Source organism: Zonotrichia albicollis, chromosome 8 (genome assembly GCF_047830755.1).
Source record: "Zonotrichia albicollis isolate bZonAlb1 chromosome 8, bZonAlb1.hap1, whole genome shotgun sequence".
In the NCBI taxonomy this organism is placed as follows: Eukaryota; Metazoa; Chordata; class Aves; order Passeriformes; family Passerellidae; genus Zonotrichia; species Zonotrichia albicollis.
The window spans coordinates 41,867,862-41,887,489 of record NC_133826.1 but is presented as its reverse complement, the minus strand read 5'-3'; the positions used below and the strand labels follow the sequence as shown (position 1 = coordinate 41,887,489).

The 19,628-nt window shown below is 51.1% G+C and overlaps 1 protein-coding gene across 2 annotated transcripts; it reads right to left on the bottom strand.

Moving 5' to 3' along the window:
* Positions 1–756: 756 nt before the first annotated feature.
* Positions 757–18,877, bottom strand: LOC141729912 (olfactory receptor 14A16-like). 2 transcript variants are annotated; one of them, XM_074546574.1, is made up of 3 exons: positions 18,495–18,877; positions 14,671–14,749; positions 757–6,728 (listed from the first exon to the last, which is right to left on the bottom strand). In XM_074546574.1, exon 3 carries the CDS (start codon positions 1,828–1,830, stop codon positions 898–900), a length of 933 nt encoding a protein of 310 aa, XP_074402675.1. In that variant the 5' UTR covers positions 1,831–6,728; positions 14,671–14,749; positions 18,495–18,877; the 3' UTR covers positions 757–897. The 2 variants fall into 2 exon arrangements, with proteins under 2 accessions (XP_074402675.1, XP_074402676.1); XM_074546575.1 differs by lacking the exon at positions 757–6,728 and adding an exon at positions 13,406–14,484 and having other exon boundaries at positions 18,495–18,864.
* Between the last annotated feature and the right edge of the window lie 751 nt (positions 18,878–19,628).

The window sequence follows — 19,628 nt, the reverse complement described above, 5'->3', positions numbered from 1 at the left end:
GGGGGTGCTCCCCATGCTGTGTGCAATGCAAACAGGGGCTGCTGAGCCAGTGCTGCCGTGTCTGTGCCTGCAAGGATGGGGCACCTGTGTGAGCTGGGGGAGAGGCCAGGGCTGCAGAGGGGGGATGTTGTTGGCAGCTCCATGAGGACGCTCTGGGATGCTGCCCTGGGCTGTGCAGCGCACTGGGGATGGATCAGCCCCTGCTCTGCTGCTCCTTCCCGTCTGCCCCAGGGCCCTTGCAGGGCCCCAGCCATGCTGTTTGCCCCCAGCCTGCCCACGGCCAGCCTGGGGCTGCTCACAGGGCTTTTCTGTGCTGAGCATTGGCCTGGGTGTGTTCTTGAGAGAGCCTGGGCAAGGAGCCTGGAGCCCGCAGGGCCTGGCCTGAGGCATCAGCGGTGCCCCAGCAGTGCCCATGGCCTGTCCCTGCTGCAGCCCTGGCACTGCCACCCCCAGGGCTGTGCCCGGCCCCAAGAGCACTCAGGCCCTGCAGCAACACCAGGCCCACCAGGGCAGCGGGGCAGGGCCACAGCAGCAGCACTGGCAACACCAAGTGCTGCTGCTGCTGGGCACAGCTGCTGGGCTGGCACTGATCTGCCCCCAGCTCTGCACACAGACATTGCTGCTGCAGCTCCAGAGAAGGCAACAAAAGGGGGATCTCCCTTGGAAATTTTGCTCAGAGATTCTTTATTTCATTTGAAGCTATTGAGAACACAGCTCCAATTGACACAGTCTGGAGCCACAGGGAAGGTGGAGAGAAACAAAACTAGAAATGGCAGAAACAATGGCCTTGGTTTAGGGAGTATATTAAAAAATTAAAACAGACGGGAAATAACCAATCCAACAAATGTGCCAAATATGACTTTTATTACAAGAGATATGCAGAAATTGGCAACCAGTTTAATGTTTTCTAAATTCTCCAGTCATCAGTCTCCACCCTGCAGCCTTGAGCTCCTGGTTCCTCAGGCTGTAGATGAGGGGGTTAAGAGCTGGAGGCACCACTGAGTACAGAACTGACACTGCCAGATCCAGCGATGGGGAGGACATGGAGGAGGGCTTCAGGTAGGCAAATGTGGCAGTGCTGAGAAACAGAGAGGCCGCGACCAGGTGAGGGAGGCAGGTGGAAAAGGCTTTGTACCATCCCTGCTCAGAGGGGATCCTCAGCACAGCCCTGAAGATCTGCACATAGGAGAAAACAATGAACACAAAGCAGCCAAATACCAAACAGGCACTTACAGCAATGAGTCCAAATTCCCTGAGGTAGGATTTGGAGCAGGAGAGCTTGAGGATCTGTGGGATTTCACAGAAGAACTGGCCCAGGGCATTTCCATGGCACAGGGGCAGGGAAAATGTATTGGCTGTATGCAGCAGTGAATAGAGAAAGCCACTGGCCCAGGCAGCTGCTGCCATGTGGGCACAAGCTCTGCTGCCCAGGAGGGTCCCGTAGTGCAGGGGTTTGCAGATGGACACGTAGCGGTCGTAGCACATGACAGTCAGGTGGTAAAGCTCTGTTACACCATAGAACACAAAAAAGAAAACCTGTGCAGCACATCCAGTGTAGGAGATGTTCCTGGTGTCCCAGAGGGAATTGTGCATGGCTTTGGGGACAGTGGTGCAGATGGAGCCCAGGTCAGTGAGGGCCAGGTTGAGCAGGAAGAAGAACATGGGCGTGTGCAGGTGGTGGCCGCAGGCTACAGCGCTGATGATGAGGCCGTTGCCCAGGAGGGCAGCCAGGGAGATGCCCAGCAAGAGGCAGAAGTGCAGGAGCTGCAGCTGCCGCGTGTTTGCCAATGTCAGCAGGAGGAAGTGTTGGATGGAGCTGCTATTGGACATTTGCTGAGGCTGTACTTGGGGAGCTGTTCATGGAGAAAAGTCAGTGACAGGTTAGGAGGAACTTCTTCCAGCAAAATCAAATTCCTACAGACCCTTCTCCGGTAACCCTCTGACACCCTTTTGAATTTCTAGCAGATTTTCCTTCAGCTCCAAGTGGGGTGCCTTGGCTGTTGGTGCCTGAGTGGGACTTCAGGTTCAGGGCAACTACATACAGTGTTTTTATAATTCAACATTGCTATGCATATGTGGGAGGAGGACAGGGACCTGTCCTCATGTTCCACTTTGAAACCCTGTTAACACAGAAGGCCCTGTTAACTTCTGCACCCCCAGGAATGGGTAAGTCTGTTTAAATATTCTAGAGTTTTTATACTCCCCTTTCTCCTGCTGACTATCTTTGGATGTCAGAAACTCTCAGCATTTCTGCAGCCATCAGGGAGAACAGAGTGAGTTGTCTGAGGCATGGTGGTGAGTGAAGAGTGAGGGGAGGTGGTCTGTCTCCAAGTCATGTCCCAGGTTTTGTGGGCTTTCAGCATTCTCAGACAGAGGATGATAATGCTCTGATGTTTCCTTTAAAAACCATCCTGACACTGCTGAGTGCAGATGGATCCCCCACAGTCCACCAAATGTCCATCCCCTTCTTATAGTCTCAGCCCCACATTTGCACCCAAGGGCACACAGGGCTCATTTCACCAACCCAAGGCATTTTCTCAACCTAGAACTTCTGTGCCTCACCCTGGGGTTTTCAGATAACTCAGAGATGCTATAGGACAGGTTTGCACCCTGGATTGGAGCTCCCAGCCTGGACTGAAATCTCAGGGACACTTCCAAGTGTCCTTATGCTGGCATTGGATTAAGGAAGATGCAGCTCCTTCCCTGGCTGCACTGACAGCATTGCCCAGAGCCGGGCACTGGGGACAGCGTCACCCTGAGCCAGCTGTGCCCCCTGCCAGAGCCCCCAGGGCCGGGCAGCTGCTCCCAGCCCTGTGCTCTGCAGAGGGAACTGGGCCCGGGGCTGCAGAGCTGTCCCACGGCTCTGCTGCAGCTCTGCCTGCACAGGAGGGGCTGCACGCCTTGGAGCCCCAGCCCTGAGGGCAGAGGCTGGGCTGGGGGACAGGAGGGAGTGGGCTTGTTCAGAGGAAGGGGCTGCACTGGAGGGGATCCTGTGGGCATCTCTAAACTCTCCCTGCTACAGCATTGCTGGATATTGTTTTCTCTCATTGCCTGATCTTCTCTCTGCTTCCTGGAGATTTTCTTCCTGCAGGTGTTTCCCTGTGCCTGATCTCTCCCTGCCAGCACTCACAGAGCCCAAATCTCTGTGCACTCTCCTTGGCCTGACAGAATCCTGCCTGTTTGCAGGGCACTGGCTGGAGGCAGGTTCTATTTGCAGCTTGGAGAAAGGACAGCTCAGGCTGAGCCTGATGGTTAAGAATAAAAGTGATGCTTGTGCTGTCCATGGGCAGAGTGGCTGCAAGCATATTAGGGATCTTATGTGAACCTATTGATCAGTAAAAGTAACAGTTCAGATGTTTCTGGCATTTGTCAGAATTAATAAAAATAATTCATAAGCAAGCTTTAATATTTATCTCCTCTTGGCTACCATTCTCCAATATTAGGAAACTGAATACCTACTTAGTTATTGTAGAAGTCCTCATTTTTGTTAAATTCATTATTTTGAAAATATTCTATGACTGATCAGAACCCCTCAGCATGCCAGACCTTAATAAGCATTTCACCTCCCCTGCACAAGACATACCCAGAGTTGTACTCACAGAGTCTGTAAGCATTGGGATGTTCCAGCTGCAGGAGATGGCTCCAAAAGCTGCAGCTGCATTGTCCTGCAGCCAGAGGTTCCTGTGCCAAGGGCTGGCAATGATTCTGCCCCAGGCACTTCTCAGCACCTTCCCAGCCCTGACTGACTGAAGCTCTCTGTACCTCTGTGCTGTGCCTGGGGTGGCTGCAGGCAGTGCCCCAGCCCTGCTGGGCTGGCAGAAGAGCTGCTCATCAAGAGAAATGTGCTTTTGAAGCTCTTCTTGGTTACCAGGAGCTGCCTCTGTGCCAGGAGCCCAGCCCAGCTCAGCAGCACAGACACAGCACAAGGACTTTAATGAGCCTCTGGGGCTTTGTGCTGAGGCCCTGAGCATCAGTTCCTGAGAGGCAGCTGAAGAAACCTCTCCAGAACTCCAAGTCAGAATCCAACTCCAAACTTTCTTGGACTTTTAATGGGTCCCACTGAGGAGCACAATGGAGAAAGTGTCCCCAGGCCCCAGGCAGAGCAGAGAACTGCAGGTAGTGATGACAGGTGGGGACAAAGAGAAGCCAAGTCTTTGTGTCCTTGGGCACAGCAGGGTCTGTGCCACCAAGGGCTGTGAGGAGACACCTTGTCCTGAGGCACTGGGGCCTCCTGGCACAGCCCCAGCCAGGCTGGGCACTGTCAGCCCCTTGTCCTGCCCTCAGCATCCCCCCTAGCCCACATCCCAGTGGCCTCAAGGATCTACTGGAAGGAGTCCCTGGGGAGCCTTGCTCAGGAAGGGCCCTAGGGAATCCTTAATGCTCCCTGTAGGGACTGAAGACTTTTCAAAGGACTTTGGGTTTGGCTTTTGCCTTTGAGTCTCTGAGAGGTTTGTGCAATCATGGCCTCCAATTTTGTGTTTTAATAAGTCCCTGGAGAGCCTTTATCAGTAACAATACTCAGTGGGACTCATTAATGCTTCAAGGTACTTCAGTTATTTTAAGGTACTTGGTGTTTCCCTTTTGATACAGGCTCTGTGAGAGGTTTGTGCAATCATGGCCCCAATTATCGGCTTTAATGAGTCCCTGGAGAGCTTTGTACTGACACTCAGTGGTGCTCATTATTGCCTTGAGATACTCGAGGTTTTTAAAATACTTTTTGGATTTCAGAATACTTTTAGGTACTTTAAGGATTTTTTCTTCCCACACTGAGTCTGAGAGAGTTTTTTGTGCCATCCTGGCCTCCAATTCTGTCTTCCAAGGAGTCCATGAGGAGCCTGTGTTGGGTATTTTCCTCCTTTCTGTTTTATAACAAAGATAGAACTGAAAGAATTTTGTAAGACTTTCAAAAAGCATCCAAACAAAGATGGGAAAATTAACAATACAGGAACAACCACTAAGAGAGTTAAATGTCCTGTTTTAGCTAGACATCATCCAACCCTTTAGTCCCTTGCATTGGAATGAACGAGTCTTTGTTTTCCACTTGAAGCTTCTTGAACTCTTCATTCAGTACCTGAATGCTCTTCTGGATTGACTCACTGTGGCTGGAGAGGTTCATGAAACACATGCCCTCAGAGTCTACACAGCCATGCCCATGTGCCTAGAGTAAAAACTTTATCACTGTTCTGCAAGGTAGTATGTCCGATGGCCTCTATGTCTGAGAGCAGGTCACTCAATGTGAGGGAGGTAGCATTGCTTTGCTTACTTAACAGGCACCCAAGATGGTCTAATTGTCCTAAAGCTTTAGCTGCAGCCACTCAAGGTAGTCCACACTGGGGATGCTACCATCCAATACCTGAATTAAAGCCTTCAAAACCATCTCTTTGATATCATGCAATACTTCTCCGAGGATACTTGCTGCTTGATCATCTGGTAGGCTGTGTTGTCCTTCTCCAGCTAGATGGTTGATTGTCAATTCTACCCTTGCCTCATTATTAGCATAGTCTGCAATTAATTGATTAATAAACACTTCTGTCTCCCTTCCCACAGGGTGTATTCTGTAGGTGACAAGAACATGGTCATATCATAATATTTTTTAAGTCATAGGGAGTTAAGATGTGCTGTAAACATGGCCCTCATTTGTCCATTAAAACAAGCTAAGTCTTTTCTATGGTCTTTAACTGCCCTACACAGATTTTGAGTTCCTTGTAAACCAATGGCTGATAGCTGGGATTCTGACCCCTACTTTCATAACATACCAGGGCAATGTGGAATTTCGAGACTATTTGCCAGTCTTCTTCTTTTCCCAGGGATCTTCTGGGGTTGAGGGGTGAGGTGGCTCGGAAGAGTCCAAACTGTCCTCTGGGGAGGAAGAATAACTCAGAGCAGAAACATTCAGATTAGAAGTAGTGTGACAGTGAGGTTTAGTATCTTTGATCCTGGGGTTATATTGTTTCTGGAGGCAGAGGCAAAGGGCACTGCCATTTTGTCAAGTGGTGGGGAGGAAGGGCCTTGATCTAGGATAGCAGACTTCCAGGCTGGCCTTCTGGAGGCATGGCCCAGGGTAGAGGTGGAATGATTGACAGTGGGGCATGACCCACAGTTCTGGGGGTGGAGTCTGGAGGTTCATTCAGGGCAGAAGAGAAGGTTGTGGTAGCAGGAAGTGGAGGACCCAAGAGGGAGGGAGGATGGTCAGGCTCAAGGGCATCTGGAGAAATTTTAATAATCCACTTCACGATTGATTTTAATTTGTTCTTTGAATATATTTGGGCATGATCCGTGAGAATTAACTTAAAGCATCCCTGTATGCTCCTTTCTACTTTGGGAATCCGGCTGTCCATTTTTCTCTTTCTCCGCCTCAGGTGGAACAACCACTGGAACACTTCAAATCAATTATTGGATGTGGATGCGTATTGTAAAAACACAGTGGCAAAATGGTGATAATTGTCCTGCATTTCCCCAAACCCACCTGCAATCCTTCGCAGGTGAGACCATCGTTGTCCCTGTGGATCCTGGCCAAGGTCCCTCGAAGCAATGATGAATCTTCTGGCCCAGTACAATCAAAAATCCCGGGGAGCGCTGGCCTATCCATCAGCTTACCTCAGCTGACATGACTGAATATCAGGGTCTCAAGGTCTGGGCGCCAGGGGTCTCAACGAGGTTGGCTGTGACAAACCATTCTGGTTCCCCAACTTCAGGGCAAGGGTGGTGAAAATGAAAAGCAGCAGATGCTGGGGAAGATGAAACAGAAAAGCCTTATAAATATGATTGCCTGGCAAAAGAATTGGAGAATATGGAAACTATAAGCGAGATTGAAATGAAAGCAAGCTTTGAGATACCAAGCCTTAGTTACTGAACAAATACAAAACAATAGTATGGCCGGCTGAAGGTAATCTTCTTTTGATGAAACAATACCTTCTGCTTGCAGACAGGTCCAAAGGTCAGAGCAGACCCTACTAGTTTGGCAGAAGGGGTCCAGAGAGTAGTTTTTATGGTATAAAATGTAACACAGTATGGTAATGTAATGATTCTAATAGGCTGTTTGCAAATGCTATAAGATTTGTATCTTGTATTATATTGTTTAGTGAAAATTAGAATATGCAGCACAGAAGATTTATTGTATTGTAACAGGAACGCCCCTCGTCTTTCTGGCATTCATTTTGGGCGCCTCTTTTGAGCTCCTCTTTTGGGCCTGCTCTGAGCTGTGGCTGGCTCCAAACAAGGCCCCTGCACCCACACCCTTTGCAATAAACCACAAGTTCCAAGACCTGGCTTCAGATATTCTGTTGTCTCTGTCCGTCCCAACCGTCCTAGTCCCCAATGATCCTACAAGCAGGATCAATGGAGTTGTCAAAAAAAAATTTAATAGCAGGGTGAAAAACAATAAACATGGAGAAGTCCAGCACAGTACAAGGGGTGGGATTCAAAGACCTGAGATAAAGGCGAAGAAACAATATATAAACTTGAGGGTAGAACACTCTAGAACAATAACCATATAGGGGAAACAAGTAACCAATAGAGGAGGAGAACTTGGACAACTTAGCATAACAACACTAAAGGCTTATGGGGGAACTCTCAAACTCACCCTAAGTTAAACAAATGATTCCCAGGGCTTAAAATCATGCCCAATACTTCTGGCGTAAAATCTGACTGACTCTGAGTTACAGCTGGGCTAACTCCCATATCGCTGCTTTACTCTGGTCCCTTGGGACCATGTGGCCCAACAGAGCCACAAAGATGTCCTGGCTTCCACGAGGCTCCACAGTGTCACAATGGTCCCTTGGATCCATGGTGCTCTGCAGTGTCACAATGGCCCCTTCATTTCACAAGGCTCCCAAATGTCACATTGGTCTCTATAGGAAGGAAACCACAGAGCCCCCATGTTTCAGGAGCTGATGAACAGCAACCACCAGAGGCCAAGGCAAGACCTGTCTGTCCTGGCAGGTTTGCTTGGAGCAACTCCTGGATATTTGAAATATGAATGTGGAGTCCTAATTTAAAACATTTGTGCCTAGAGAAGAGGGATAGGGGTTTCTTCATAAAAAGAAAAGCAGAGAGCCCTTTCCAGTGTTTGGAAAACAGGTAAGTGCTGCCCCTCAGGAGTCAAAGACCAGTCAGACTTGTCTGTCCTGGCGACTTGTCTGGCAGCAATCCTTGCATACACAGAAATTTGGAGGTGGAATCCAAATTTTGGCCATGGATACCTGGAAAAAAGGGACGGTTCTATTGAAGAGCCCAGAGCCCCAGTGTTTCAGGGGCAGATGGGAGTGGCCTTCCACATTCAAAGGTCAGCCAAACCTGTCAGGTGACCCCAGGAAAACCAAGACAGCCACACCTATTTCATGTTCTCTTGGCTCCACAGGTCCCGGCAGTGTCACAATGGTTTTCTTGCTTCCATGATGCCCTAAGGTGTCATAATGGCCCCTTGCTTAGTCAAGTCCTTAAGGATCTTAATACTCTCCATAGTTCCACAAGGCCCCACAGTGTCCTAATGGCCTTTGGGTTCCATGAAGCCTTGCTGTGTCACCATTGCCCCTTGGTTCCATTGGGGCTCAGTAGTACAACAATGATTTCCCTGAATCCACAACTTCCCATAGTGTGAGAATAGCCTCATGGAAGCATGGGACCCTGCAGGGTCACAATGTTCCTTTGGTTCCATGGGGCCCCACAGTGTCACAATGGTCTCCATGATTCCATGGGGCCTTGCAATGTCACAATGCTCTCCATGGATCCACAGCGCCCCGCAGGATCACAATGGCCCTTTGGCTCCATGAGGCCCTGAAATGTAGCAATGGCCTCTTGGTTCCACAAAGCCCTGCTGCTTCACACTGGGCCCTTGGGACCATGTAGCCCAAGAGAGACACAAAGATGTCCTTGGTTCCATGAGGCCCCACAGTGTCACAGTGGTCCCTTGGCTCCATGGTGCTCCGCAGTGTCACAATGATCCCCGTGGTTCCACAAGTTCCTACAGTGTAACAATGCCCTTTTGCTCAAAAATGCCCTGCAGTGTCAAAGTGGTCTCCATAGGAAGGAAAGAACCGAGCCCCGGGTCATATGAGAGGCAGTCCCAAGAGGCTGAGTCTAGCCAGAATTGATTGTATTGGCAAATTTTGTTTGGGAGCAACCCTTGGATATAGGGAATTTTAGAGGTTGAATCCTAATTTTGGCCATTGGAGCCTAGACAAGAAAGACTGTTCTTTTCCATAGAAAGGAAAACCCAGAGCCCCAGTGCTTCACAGTCAGATGAGAAGTGGCCCTTGGCGTGCCAAATTCAAGGGGACCGCTCAGACAGTTGCCAGGAGGCCAAAGCAGGCAGACCTGCTCCATGGTCCCTTGATTTCATGGGTCCCCATACTACCACCCCATACTGTATTGTCCTTGATTGCATGAAGTCTTGCAATGTCACAATGGCTTCTTGGTTTCATGAACCCCAACAGAGTCACAAGGGTCCATTGGTCCCACGCAGACCTGCTGTGAAACAATGGCTCCTTGTTTCTATTTTAAATCAATCACAATCAAACCTCAGTTTGATCACTGATCCTTGCTTCCATAGGGCCCATGATTTGCACAATGGTTTCCTTGATTCCGTGATTCCTGGATTCCACAGTCTCACCATAGTTTCCTTGGATCTCCATTGTCACAACTGACCTATGGTTCCATGAGGTTCTGTTGTGTCATCGTGGTCGCTGTCAGAGGCTGGATGAGATCAATGTCCCAAGACACCTTGGGATGCTCGGAATGCCCGTGTGGGGCCAGGGCTGGGGCGGGCCTTGGTTTGTGGTGGGACAGAGCCCCGCCCCCAGCCCTGGCAGAGCTGTCAATCACACAGCAGGAGGAGTGGTAACTTTCACAGACTTGCTTCTGTGGCCACTGGAGCTGACAGGTCGGTTAGCCACTCTCGGAGTGACTGGTGGAGACTACGAGTCCTGCCACTCCCAGGTTCTCCATGAGAATCCCGAGTAGTGGCTCCGTCTGCGGCGTGGTGATGCAGGCGAGAGCAGGACTGCGAAGAACTGCGGTAAAGGAATGAAGGAGCGGACATGCGTGTGGATGCCATGGCACTTTATTTGACCCAGGCGGGGCCAGTGACGGTGTCAGGAAAAAGCCGTTAGGGAGGCATTTAAAAAGGGGAAGGGGGTAATGGAAGGAGACACGAGGGACCAATGATCAAAGCCCAGGGGAGGAGCGAGAGACACAACTAAACCAATAGGAAGGGCCAAGGGGAGGGAAGAGGCTTGGGAGAAAAATCATATGCTAGGTGAGGGATGATTGACATAAAAGATTCTCGACATAGAAGGGACGGTTACAATGATTGACAGGTAACAGGTGGGACGAACAAACCATTAGGAGGGAGAATGTGGGGGGAACTGTGGGTCAAACAAAAATCTTAACTTATAAAAACTAACCAACTTTACAATAAACCCATATAAAACACACACAATGCTACAACTTTCTGCTGATTGGCAGAGCTGCCAATCAATAATACAACAGGCAGAGCTGGTGCTACTCTGACTGGGCAAGTGACTGGCAGTCCCACCCCAGGGGCAGGCCCATGAAGGCCCAGGGGGCTAAAAGCCGGAGCACGAGGCCAGCCTGTGATCTGGATCCTGCCTTCTAATGGGGTTCCTCTGTTGGCAATGCTGGAACCCCTGCACTTGGCACCTATGTGTGTGTCTTTCTGTAGATCTTCTGTCTTTCTGTTCTCTATTTCTTCTTCTAATCCTACTTACCTGGAATATTTTTGGGTAACTTAACATCTTAAGGGTAAATGTTTTTAGGTTAAATGGGCTAAGTAAATGAAGGTAATGCTTTGATAAGAGTTTTATGTTGAAGTGGATGTCGTATTAAATGCTTAGCCCAAGTTCCTTGATTGTCTCTATTTTGCCAGTAAAATTTTGTGTAATTTTGACCTCTTAGCTCAGTTGGTTAGGGCATGGTGCTGGTATCACTGAGGCTGTGGGTTCAATTCCTGAGTGGGCCATTCACTTAAGAGCTGGACTTGATGATCCTTGTGGGTCCCTTGCTATTAAGAGTATTCTTTAGCATCTGTCTGTGTTGAGAATATCTGGTTGGTGTTTCTCCTGTGCACCAAACTCAAGTCAAGGAACCTTTGGTTACCCCCAGCATTTCAGTGTTCTGGGGTGTTCCAGCCCTGCAGGCTCACAGTGGCCTCTTCTTTCCATGAGGCCCCACAGTGTCACACTGGCCCCTTGCTTCCATGGGCCCCAACAGTGCCACAATGATCCCCTCGGTTCCACAACTTCCCGCTGTGTCCCACTGGCTCTTTGGTTCCATGAGGATCTGGAGTGTCACACAGGTTTATGACATTTGTCCTTGCTGCCCCTCACATCCCACTGCCCCACAAACAGCCCCAATCCACCCGTGAGGGACAGTCCCTGCTGTCCCAGGCTGGGCTCAGGTCTTGGCCTTTCTGCTTCCCCCAACCAGCCCAGGCCTTGCTCAGCACTGCAGTTCCCTGCTCAGAGCCTTTGGCTGCCTGCAATCCTGGCCTCAAGGATCTGCTCTCACCAGGCCCTGGGCAGCCTTTGGCACTCCCTGCAGTCACTGGGGCCCAGTGATGCTCCAAGGGACTTGGAGTTTTGCTGCTGATCCCTTGAGCAGCTTCTTCAGCCTCCTCTCAGTGCCTGAGGGTTCTGGACTCAGCCCCAAACCCACCCTGGTGCTCAATAAAATACAGAAAGCCCTTGGGGGCTCTTTCTCTTCCTTCAATTGTCTTGGACTCTCCAGTACTTGAACAGCTGATTGGAGTCAGTTTGGAGTTCTGTTAAGGAGGAAGACTTCCAAGTGCACCTCATGACTTTTTTTGTTTACTAAATGAATCTTTTTTTATTTTCCATTTCAGAGAAGAGCCAATAGAAGCATTCCCTAGATGATCTTGATGCTGAATGTCTCCTTAGGAGGTCTGTGCATGGAAAAGAATGAGCTCCTTGAGGGCTGACCCTGTTTGGACAAGCTGTTCCTCACCCCCAACCTCACCATTTCTGACATGGCCCACCTGGCACTGACATCCCTGTGCCCTGCAGCAGAACCTTGTCCCCTGAGCTCTGCAGCTCCATGTCCCAGCCCATTGCACCATGTCCCACCTGCTCTCATAAGGGCTCTGCCTTCACACAGGCCCAGGAGAAGTTTTCCTGTTGGGAAGGAAAGAATGGAAAAGCCGGAGCAGGTTTCCTGAACAACAAACCCCACTCAGGAGCCACCTGCTCAGTCCAGGCTGCCTGGAGTGGTCTCACCTTTCTCCAAGGGACAGTGTGAGCAGAAATGATCTCTGGAAGCAGAATTCTCAGAGTCTCCCAGCTGAATTCGCTATCCCAGTCCTTTCCCTGGACCTCTGTTGCAGATGGAAGCTGCTGGTGCCATCCTGACCTTTAACCTCTCTTGAATGTAAACAGATGTTCCCAGATGTGTTCAGCAGGATTTGCTCAATGTTTCTACAAAACTTTTGTGTTCCTCACGGAACGAAGGGGCCATTTTGAAACTGAGGGGGTGACGTGGAAGCGAGGAGTCAATTGTGACCCTGTAGTGCCATGGAACCAAGGGGCCATGGTGACACAGCAGGGTCAAATGGATCCAGTGGTCCATTGTGACACTGTGGGTCCAAGAAGACCATGGAAACACCCCCAGAACCTCATGGAACCATGGAGTCCATGGTGACCCAGTGGGGCTGCATGGAGCCAATGGTCCATGGTGACACTGCCCATCCAAGGAGGCCATTTGGACACTGCAGAGGGAGGCCATTGTGACACTGAAGAACTTCATGGCACCAAATATCCATGGTGACACAGCAGGGCATCATGGGAACCAAGGAACCACTGTTGGCAGTAGGGAAACTCATGGAACCAGGAGCCGTTGTGGCACTGCAGAACCAACAGAGCTGCTGGACCTTGTCCCCTGGCCCTGCACAGCTCCTTGGGAGGCACGGCAGGAGCAGCACCCTGGGAGCCTCGGGAATGCCCCTCTGGGATCCACGGCACACACTGCCAGGGTCTGGAATTCCAGTTCCCAGCTAGGAAACGATGTACCTGCTCTGGGAGGCAAAGCTTTTAAGAAGGAGCCAAAAGCCAAGTGGAGCAAGATCCTACAGTGACATTTCACTGCCAGCCTTCATAACTTCAGCCACGTTTGTTGTAGCTCCTGGATGGGGAATTAAATCAGTGCAGGGTCTTTGGTAGCAGCTGCCCTGGTAATGGGAAACACTGAGAGATAAACAGCGCAGGGAAAGAGAGGCAGGAGAGAAAGGAGGACACAAACACAATTAGCTGTGAAGGTGGCACTCTGAAAAACAAACTGGAACTGACAGAAAATGAATGGGACAGAAATCAATATTCTGAAAGTTTTATTTACTATCAAAATACATCCCACCCACCCAGCCCCAGACAATCCCCAATGCCCAAGCCTCAAATTTGGATCCCACTTCTCCCAATCTCTTTCCAATCCCATCTCACCTTGGAGGCTGTGGAACTGAGTAAATTTGGCATTGGACTGAGTTTTTTATAAGGTGGGAACAAGCTGATTTGAGGTGGGATTGAGCCCTTTTGAGGTAAGATTGAGTTGTTTTCAGTGGGATTGAGCCCTTTGGAGGTGACAGATCAATCCATTATGACTTTTGGAGTACAAAGAGATGGAGAACACTTCCTGAAATCCTCCAAGAACACACTAATCCCCCAGAATATGTATTTAAACCATAAATTCCATCTGAAATACATGTTATAAGGTGGGACTTGAAACATCTTTAATAAATAACTTTCCTTTAATCCTATTTCAGGTGTTTTTAAGCAATAAAGACAAATCAGAAGAAAATTAGGGCCAAACCAAAAGGATAACCAGCCAGGTGTCCTCCCCACATGGATCACAGGGAATGTGGGTCACCAGGGATCTGATCAACATGGATCCTTCTGTGGGGCATGGAGTTGGAGCAGTGCATAAAGCTCTTCCTGCAGTCGGAGCATTTGCAGGGCTTCCCTTACTGGTGCCTCCATTGGTGTTTGGCCAAGTGAGACCTCTGGGTGAAGCTCTTCCCACACTGGGGACACTCGTAGGGCCTCTCCCCAGTGTGGATGCGTTGGTGCCCGATGAGGGCAGATCTGCAGCTGAAGCCCTTCCCACATTCCCCACACTCATAGGGCCATTCCCTGGTGTGGATCATCTGGTGGCTGATCAGGGTGCTGCTCTGCCTGAAGCTCTTCCTGCACTACAAGCACTTGTGGGGCTTCTCCCCATCATGAAGCTGCTCATGGACCACCAGCTCTGAGCTCTGTCTGAAGCTCTGTCCACCTTCCTGGCTAAACGAGGGTCTTTCCTCCTCAGAGCACACTGGGCTGGGTTTGGAGCCCCTCCTCCTGCAGGATCTTTGCGGATATTCCTCCACATTGGAATTCTGCACTGTGGAGTCACTCAAAATGGCCTTTTCCATGAGGTTATACCATGGAGATTTTTCCTCCATGGTCTCCATTCTCAGCTCCTTCTCTGGGGCAGGAACAACAAGGATAGGATGGAATTTGCCTCTGTGCCAGAGGGAAGGGGTAGGAGATCCCCCCAATGCATCCCCAGCAGGATGGGGTTGGCAGCTGGGTTGGCCTGCAGCCAGGGGCCGTACTGGCCTGGGAGATGGAGAAGGAGAGAGGGGGAAAGGGGCACTGACTTCCTCCTCACCTGCCTGGGTGTCCTGGGGATCCTTCCTCTTCCTCGCAGCCTCCTCCTCCATCTGGCAAAGGTTTGGGAATGGGAAATCCTGTTTTGGGAGAATAATAAAGGATGAGTACATTGAGATTTGTACTGGTTTGAAGGCAAACCTGGGGAATGTCTAAACCAGAATTGCAATTAAAGAACAAAATTATGATCAAGACAATGATACAGAAACACTGCCTTAAACTGACAGAGTCAGGATATAACCTGACACCCTGTTGGTCAGGGTTGTGGCAGCCGTCCCAATAAATGGTGGCTGCAGTCCTGTTGGGGTGATCGACGTGATTCTGTCAAAGCAGTGATCCTGTAGAAGGGTCTAGTCTTCCTCTGGAGGTCCAGTGGTGGTTATGGAGCTCTTGTCCTCTGGCAATCCAGTAGGCAAGCTGCTCCTGGTGTAGCAAGCCTCAGTTTATATCCAGGTAGGAATGCTCGGATCCTCCCACTGGGCGGAGCATCCCACAATGGGATGATGGAATTTTATCAGTCCTGCAGTGACACTCAATGGCCCATTCACAGAAGATATCTCCCCTGGAGGGTGTTATCAGGGGTGAGTCATGCAAGAGATAAAGAACAGTGCCCCACCTGTTTATAACAGTTGATGAAGATGGGAATTGAAAACATGCATTTGGTTACATCTTGCATGGCAGCCTGAAACAGTGGGGTAATCCCTGCTCAGGGGGTGAACACCACCCCCCTTACCCAAACTGGCTCAGCTGTAAAACCCCCACACACAGGGGACAATGTCACACTTGCCCTGCTCCAGGGGAGGTCTCTGTCCTTGTCACTCATCTTTTCTCTTTCTTTCCATCTCTCTACCTCAGATTTACTGTTCAATAAAATCCATTTTGGATTTGGTTGCGTTAGCACCTTAATTGGTGCAGAGGCATCTCTCTGACAATTTTCCTAACCATATTGCCATATTATTATTGCACAGTGGTTTCAGGGCACTGTTCTCTGACCCTAAGTGCCTTTGACAACAGCATGGTTCCCTGCACTGAGGAGGTTGTGGTTCTTTCTGGAAGAACTCTTGGAAACTTGGACACAGTCACTCCTTCCTCCTGGGGAACTTATGGGAGAAATTATGAGGAAAATGGCTTTTATGGGTGGCCAGTATAAAGAAAATAATTTGTTGTGTTTCCTTATAAAAGTGTTCAAATCACTGGAGGAGAGGGAGCAAATGTTACCAGTGACACTGACAAGGTTCATTCACCCCACAGTGAGGAACAAAAGACGGCTAAAAGTCCCACAAGAAGCCCAGCTCAAGTAGATAAATTTCCGAATAAGTCCTGAATTCCCAGGCTTGGGGGCTTTACCAAATGTGACAATCATTTTTCTCTTTATCCCTGTCACCTTTGTGACTGCTACACAGAGCTTTCCATTCCTTTTAATAATCTGTATTGGGCCAAATTTCCACTTTCCTGTTATTGGAACTGGCCAGCAGCTGAGCTGGAGCTGTGCAGGAAGCAATGAATATTGGAATTGCCACATCACTGCTTGGAATGTCGGTTTATTCATATTTGGGATTTGTTTTCGCTTTCATTCCAAGTTACTTGTGGGAAGAGCAAATATTCTTCAAAGTGATTTTGCAGAGTCAAGTTTGATTTCTGCCAAGTTTATTTTGTCCAGTGCTCAGAGGATTCTCAGGGGGTCTCTGTGCCTCTCGCCCTGGGGGATGCTTGGCAGGGGTGTTTGGGGGGTTTGTCCCTGTCCCTGTCACCCCCGGCCATTCCCCAGGGGGTCTCCATCATTCTCACCCAGGAAATGCCTGGGGGGTCTCCCTCCCTCTCACCCCTGTGCCAGGGGGTGCTCGGGGCAGTCTCTGTCCCTCTCAGCCCAGGGGATGCTCGGGGGTCTCTGTCTCCTTGCCCTAGGGGATGCTCAAGGGGTCTCCATCCCTCTGGCCTCAGACAATGCCTGTGCAGGGCTGGGGACCAGGGGCTCTGTGTCCCTCTCACCGCTGAGGGTGCTCGGGGCTGGGGGGGCTCTCCGACCTTCTCACACCTGGGGAGGCCGGAGGGGGTCTCTGTCCCTCTCAGCCCTGCTGTGACCCCACCCAAACATCATCGGGGTCACAGGGACAGAGACACCCCCAAACCCCCAGAAGGGCTGAACCTTGGATTTGGTTTGGGGCTGAGGATTTAGGAAGGGGCTGGAATTGGGGCTGGGGTTGGAGTTGGGGCTGAGGTTTGGATTAGTACTGAGACTGGGGTTAAGGCTAGACATGGGATTGGCTTTAGGACTGGGGTTGGGATTGGGTCTGGGGATAGATGAGTTTGGGACTGGGATGAGAATAAATACAGAACTGTGAGTGTGTCTAAATATGGAGTGAGACTGAGACCAGGATCGGGGTCAGGTTTGGGATTGAGCTCACCCAGAGCGAGACAGGGGGGATGTCGCATTGGGAAGGTTTGGGGAAAATCCTGGTTTTGGGAAAAACAAGGTGTGAACGCCTTGGGTTGGGGATTCCTCCCATCCACGTCCATTTCCAGAAGACACCTGATGTCCAAAAATCAAGAGTGAATAAAAAAAAGCCACCAGGAGTTTCCCATTTCCAGTCTCATCCCTCTTGGGTTATGGTTGGTCCCCCATCTCAGGGCTGCTGGGGATCCCATTGGTCCTGGGGATCCCCTCTTCAGGGTCCTGCTTTTGGATTCTGGGAGGTTCTGGGGTCCCAAGGTCACCCTCTCCAGCCTCCCCTCAGTCCAGCCACTTGGGGTTCCCCCTTCTTTCCACCACCCTGTCCTGGTTTAGGGCAAATTCGGTTGAAACCCTCCAAAAGGAGTTTCCTCTAGAATGCCAATTCAGCAGCCCCACCCTCAGCCAGTCCGGGAGAATACTTCCAGGGAGAAAAGTGGGAATAATCTTTATTCTACAGGCAAAGCATTCACCAGCACAAAAATTGAACAATATTAAGCAATAAAACCTCCTGCTGCTCCAAAAGAGATGACAAACTCTGAAAGTCCCTCCTTGGGTTGTAGTTCTGCGCACCCAGTGCCTTATCAGTGCCTAATCAGTCTCTTATCAGTCTCTTATCAGTCTCCTATACATCTATTATCAGTCTCTTTTCAGTCTATTATCAGTCTCTTATCAGTCCATCCAGCGCTGGAAATGCCTCGGCCTAGGCCCATCCCAGTGGGCTTTAGGGAGGAGCTGCCAGTGGTGTGCTGGTTGTTCAGTCCAGAGCAGGTTTAAACAGCTCCAAAGAAAAAGAAAAACCACAGTCCGGGGAACTTCTCTGCCTCAGCGAGCTAAAAACTAACTAAAAGCAAAGGAGAGCTCTGTCCTGCTCTCTGTCCATTCAGCAGCAGGAATGTAGAGGAGTGCGGGTTCTTCCTCTTCTCTCTCAGAACCAGCCTTAAAGGCACAGAACTCATTTCTGGGCTAAACAGACCGATGGGGGTACGAGCATCATGAAGTCACCCCAGGACACCCCTGTCAGGGTCAGGGGGTCCCGTCCCCACCTCATCTCCGGGCTACCGGGAGTCCCCCAGCTCCGGTATCGCCCCTTCCCCTCTCCCCGCCCCGGGGGTCCCCCATTCCACAGCCCCGGCTCTCACGGGGATCCCCAAAACCAATGTCCCGCCCCGTCGGTACCGAGCCATCCCCACGTGGAGCCCCCGGGACCCTCCCGAGGGGCGATCGCGGCTCCTCTCCCCCCGAAAAAGCTCCTCTTGGAGAGCCCGGAGATATCCGGGGCTCGAGTCCGGGATCTGCCGGCTCCGAACACTCTCCAAAAAATCCTCCTGGAGACCCCTGGCTGGAGCCGGGGCGAGCTCGGCCTCCGCCCTCACCTGCGGCTCGGGGCTGGGGGCGATGCTCCCGGGGCAGGGGGTGCTGCAGGCTCGGCGTGGGGGCGCTGCGAGCGCCGCGATTCTCCCGCTCCTGCTCCTCCTCTCCCTCCTCTTCCTCCCGCATTTCCTCCGCTCCCAGCCCGGGCCCCCCTTTCCCACCGCTCTGCCCCGCGGCCCCGCAGCACCGGCTGCTGGGTGGGGGAGCCCCCGATCGGCCCCAGGGCTGGGCAGGGGGCTCGGGGACCCCCCTGGGGCGGATCCGTCCCCCGGCCCGAGCCCCAAATTCCGCTCCGGGGCCGCCGGGCTCTGCGGAGCCGCCTGGCAACCGGTGAGTCATCCGCGAGAAAAGCTCTGGTTGGCTGGAAATTGTTTACCGCGTCCTCTGATTGGCTGGAATTGTAAAAGGCGCTACGCCCTGCGGGTGTGCCTGGGAGCTGCGGAGTCCAGGCCGGGAGCCTTTTCCTGTTTCTTTCTGTTCTCTGAGACCTCTTCCCGATTTCTTTCTCTCCCTTTCTCCTCCCCATTTCTTGTTCCGTTCAGTCCACGTTCAATAATCGTCGGTTGCTGTCCCACGCTCTCATTCGCTCCTTCACTGGGGCAGAGGCGTCTCTCCCTCGCAGGATCGTAATCCATGGACAGGGTCCCTGCCCACCCCAGTCCTTCCAGGACTCGCTTCTATTTCCTCCCTCCCTCTGTTTCCAGAGGGGAAGGTGCTGGAAAACGTCCATCAAAGCCACCTTTGCTGTGTGCTCTGGGAGCCCACAGAGCTGCTGGATCTTCTCCCCTTGGGAGAGAAGCTCCTTGGGAGGCACGGCAGGAGCAGCACCCTGGGAGCCTCGGGAATGCCCCTCTGGGATCCACGGCACACACTCCCAGGGTCTGGAATTCCAGTTCTCAGCTATGAAAAGATGTTCCTGCTCTTGAGGGCAAAGCTGTCAAGAAGGAGCTAAAAGCCAAGTGGAGCAAGATCTTACAGGGGCATTTCACTGCCAGCCTTCCTAACTTCAACCATGGCTGCTATAGCTCCTGAATTGAGAATTAAATCCGGGCACGGTCTTTGGTGTGAGCTGCCCTGGGTCAAGGGAGACCCTGAGAGAGAAACAGAGCAGGGGAAGAGAGGCAGGAGAGAAAGGA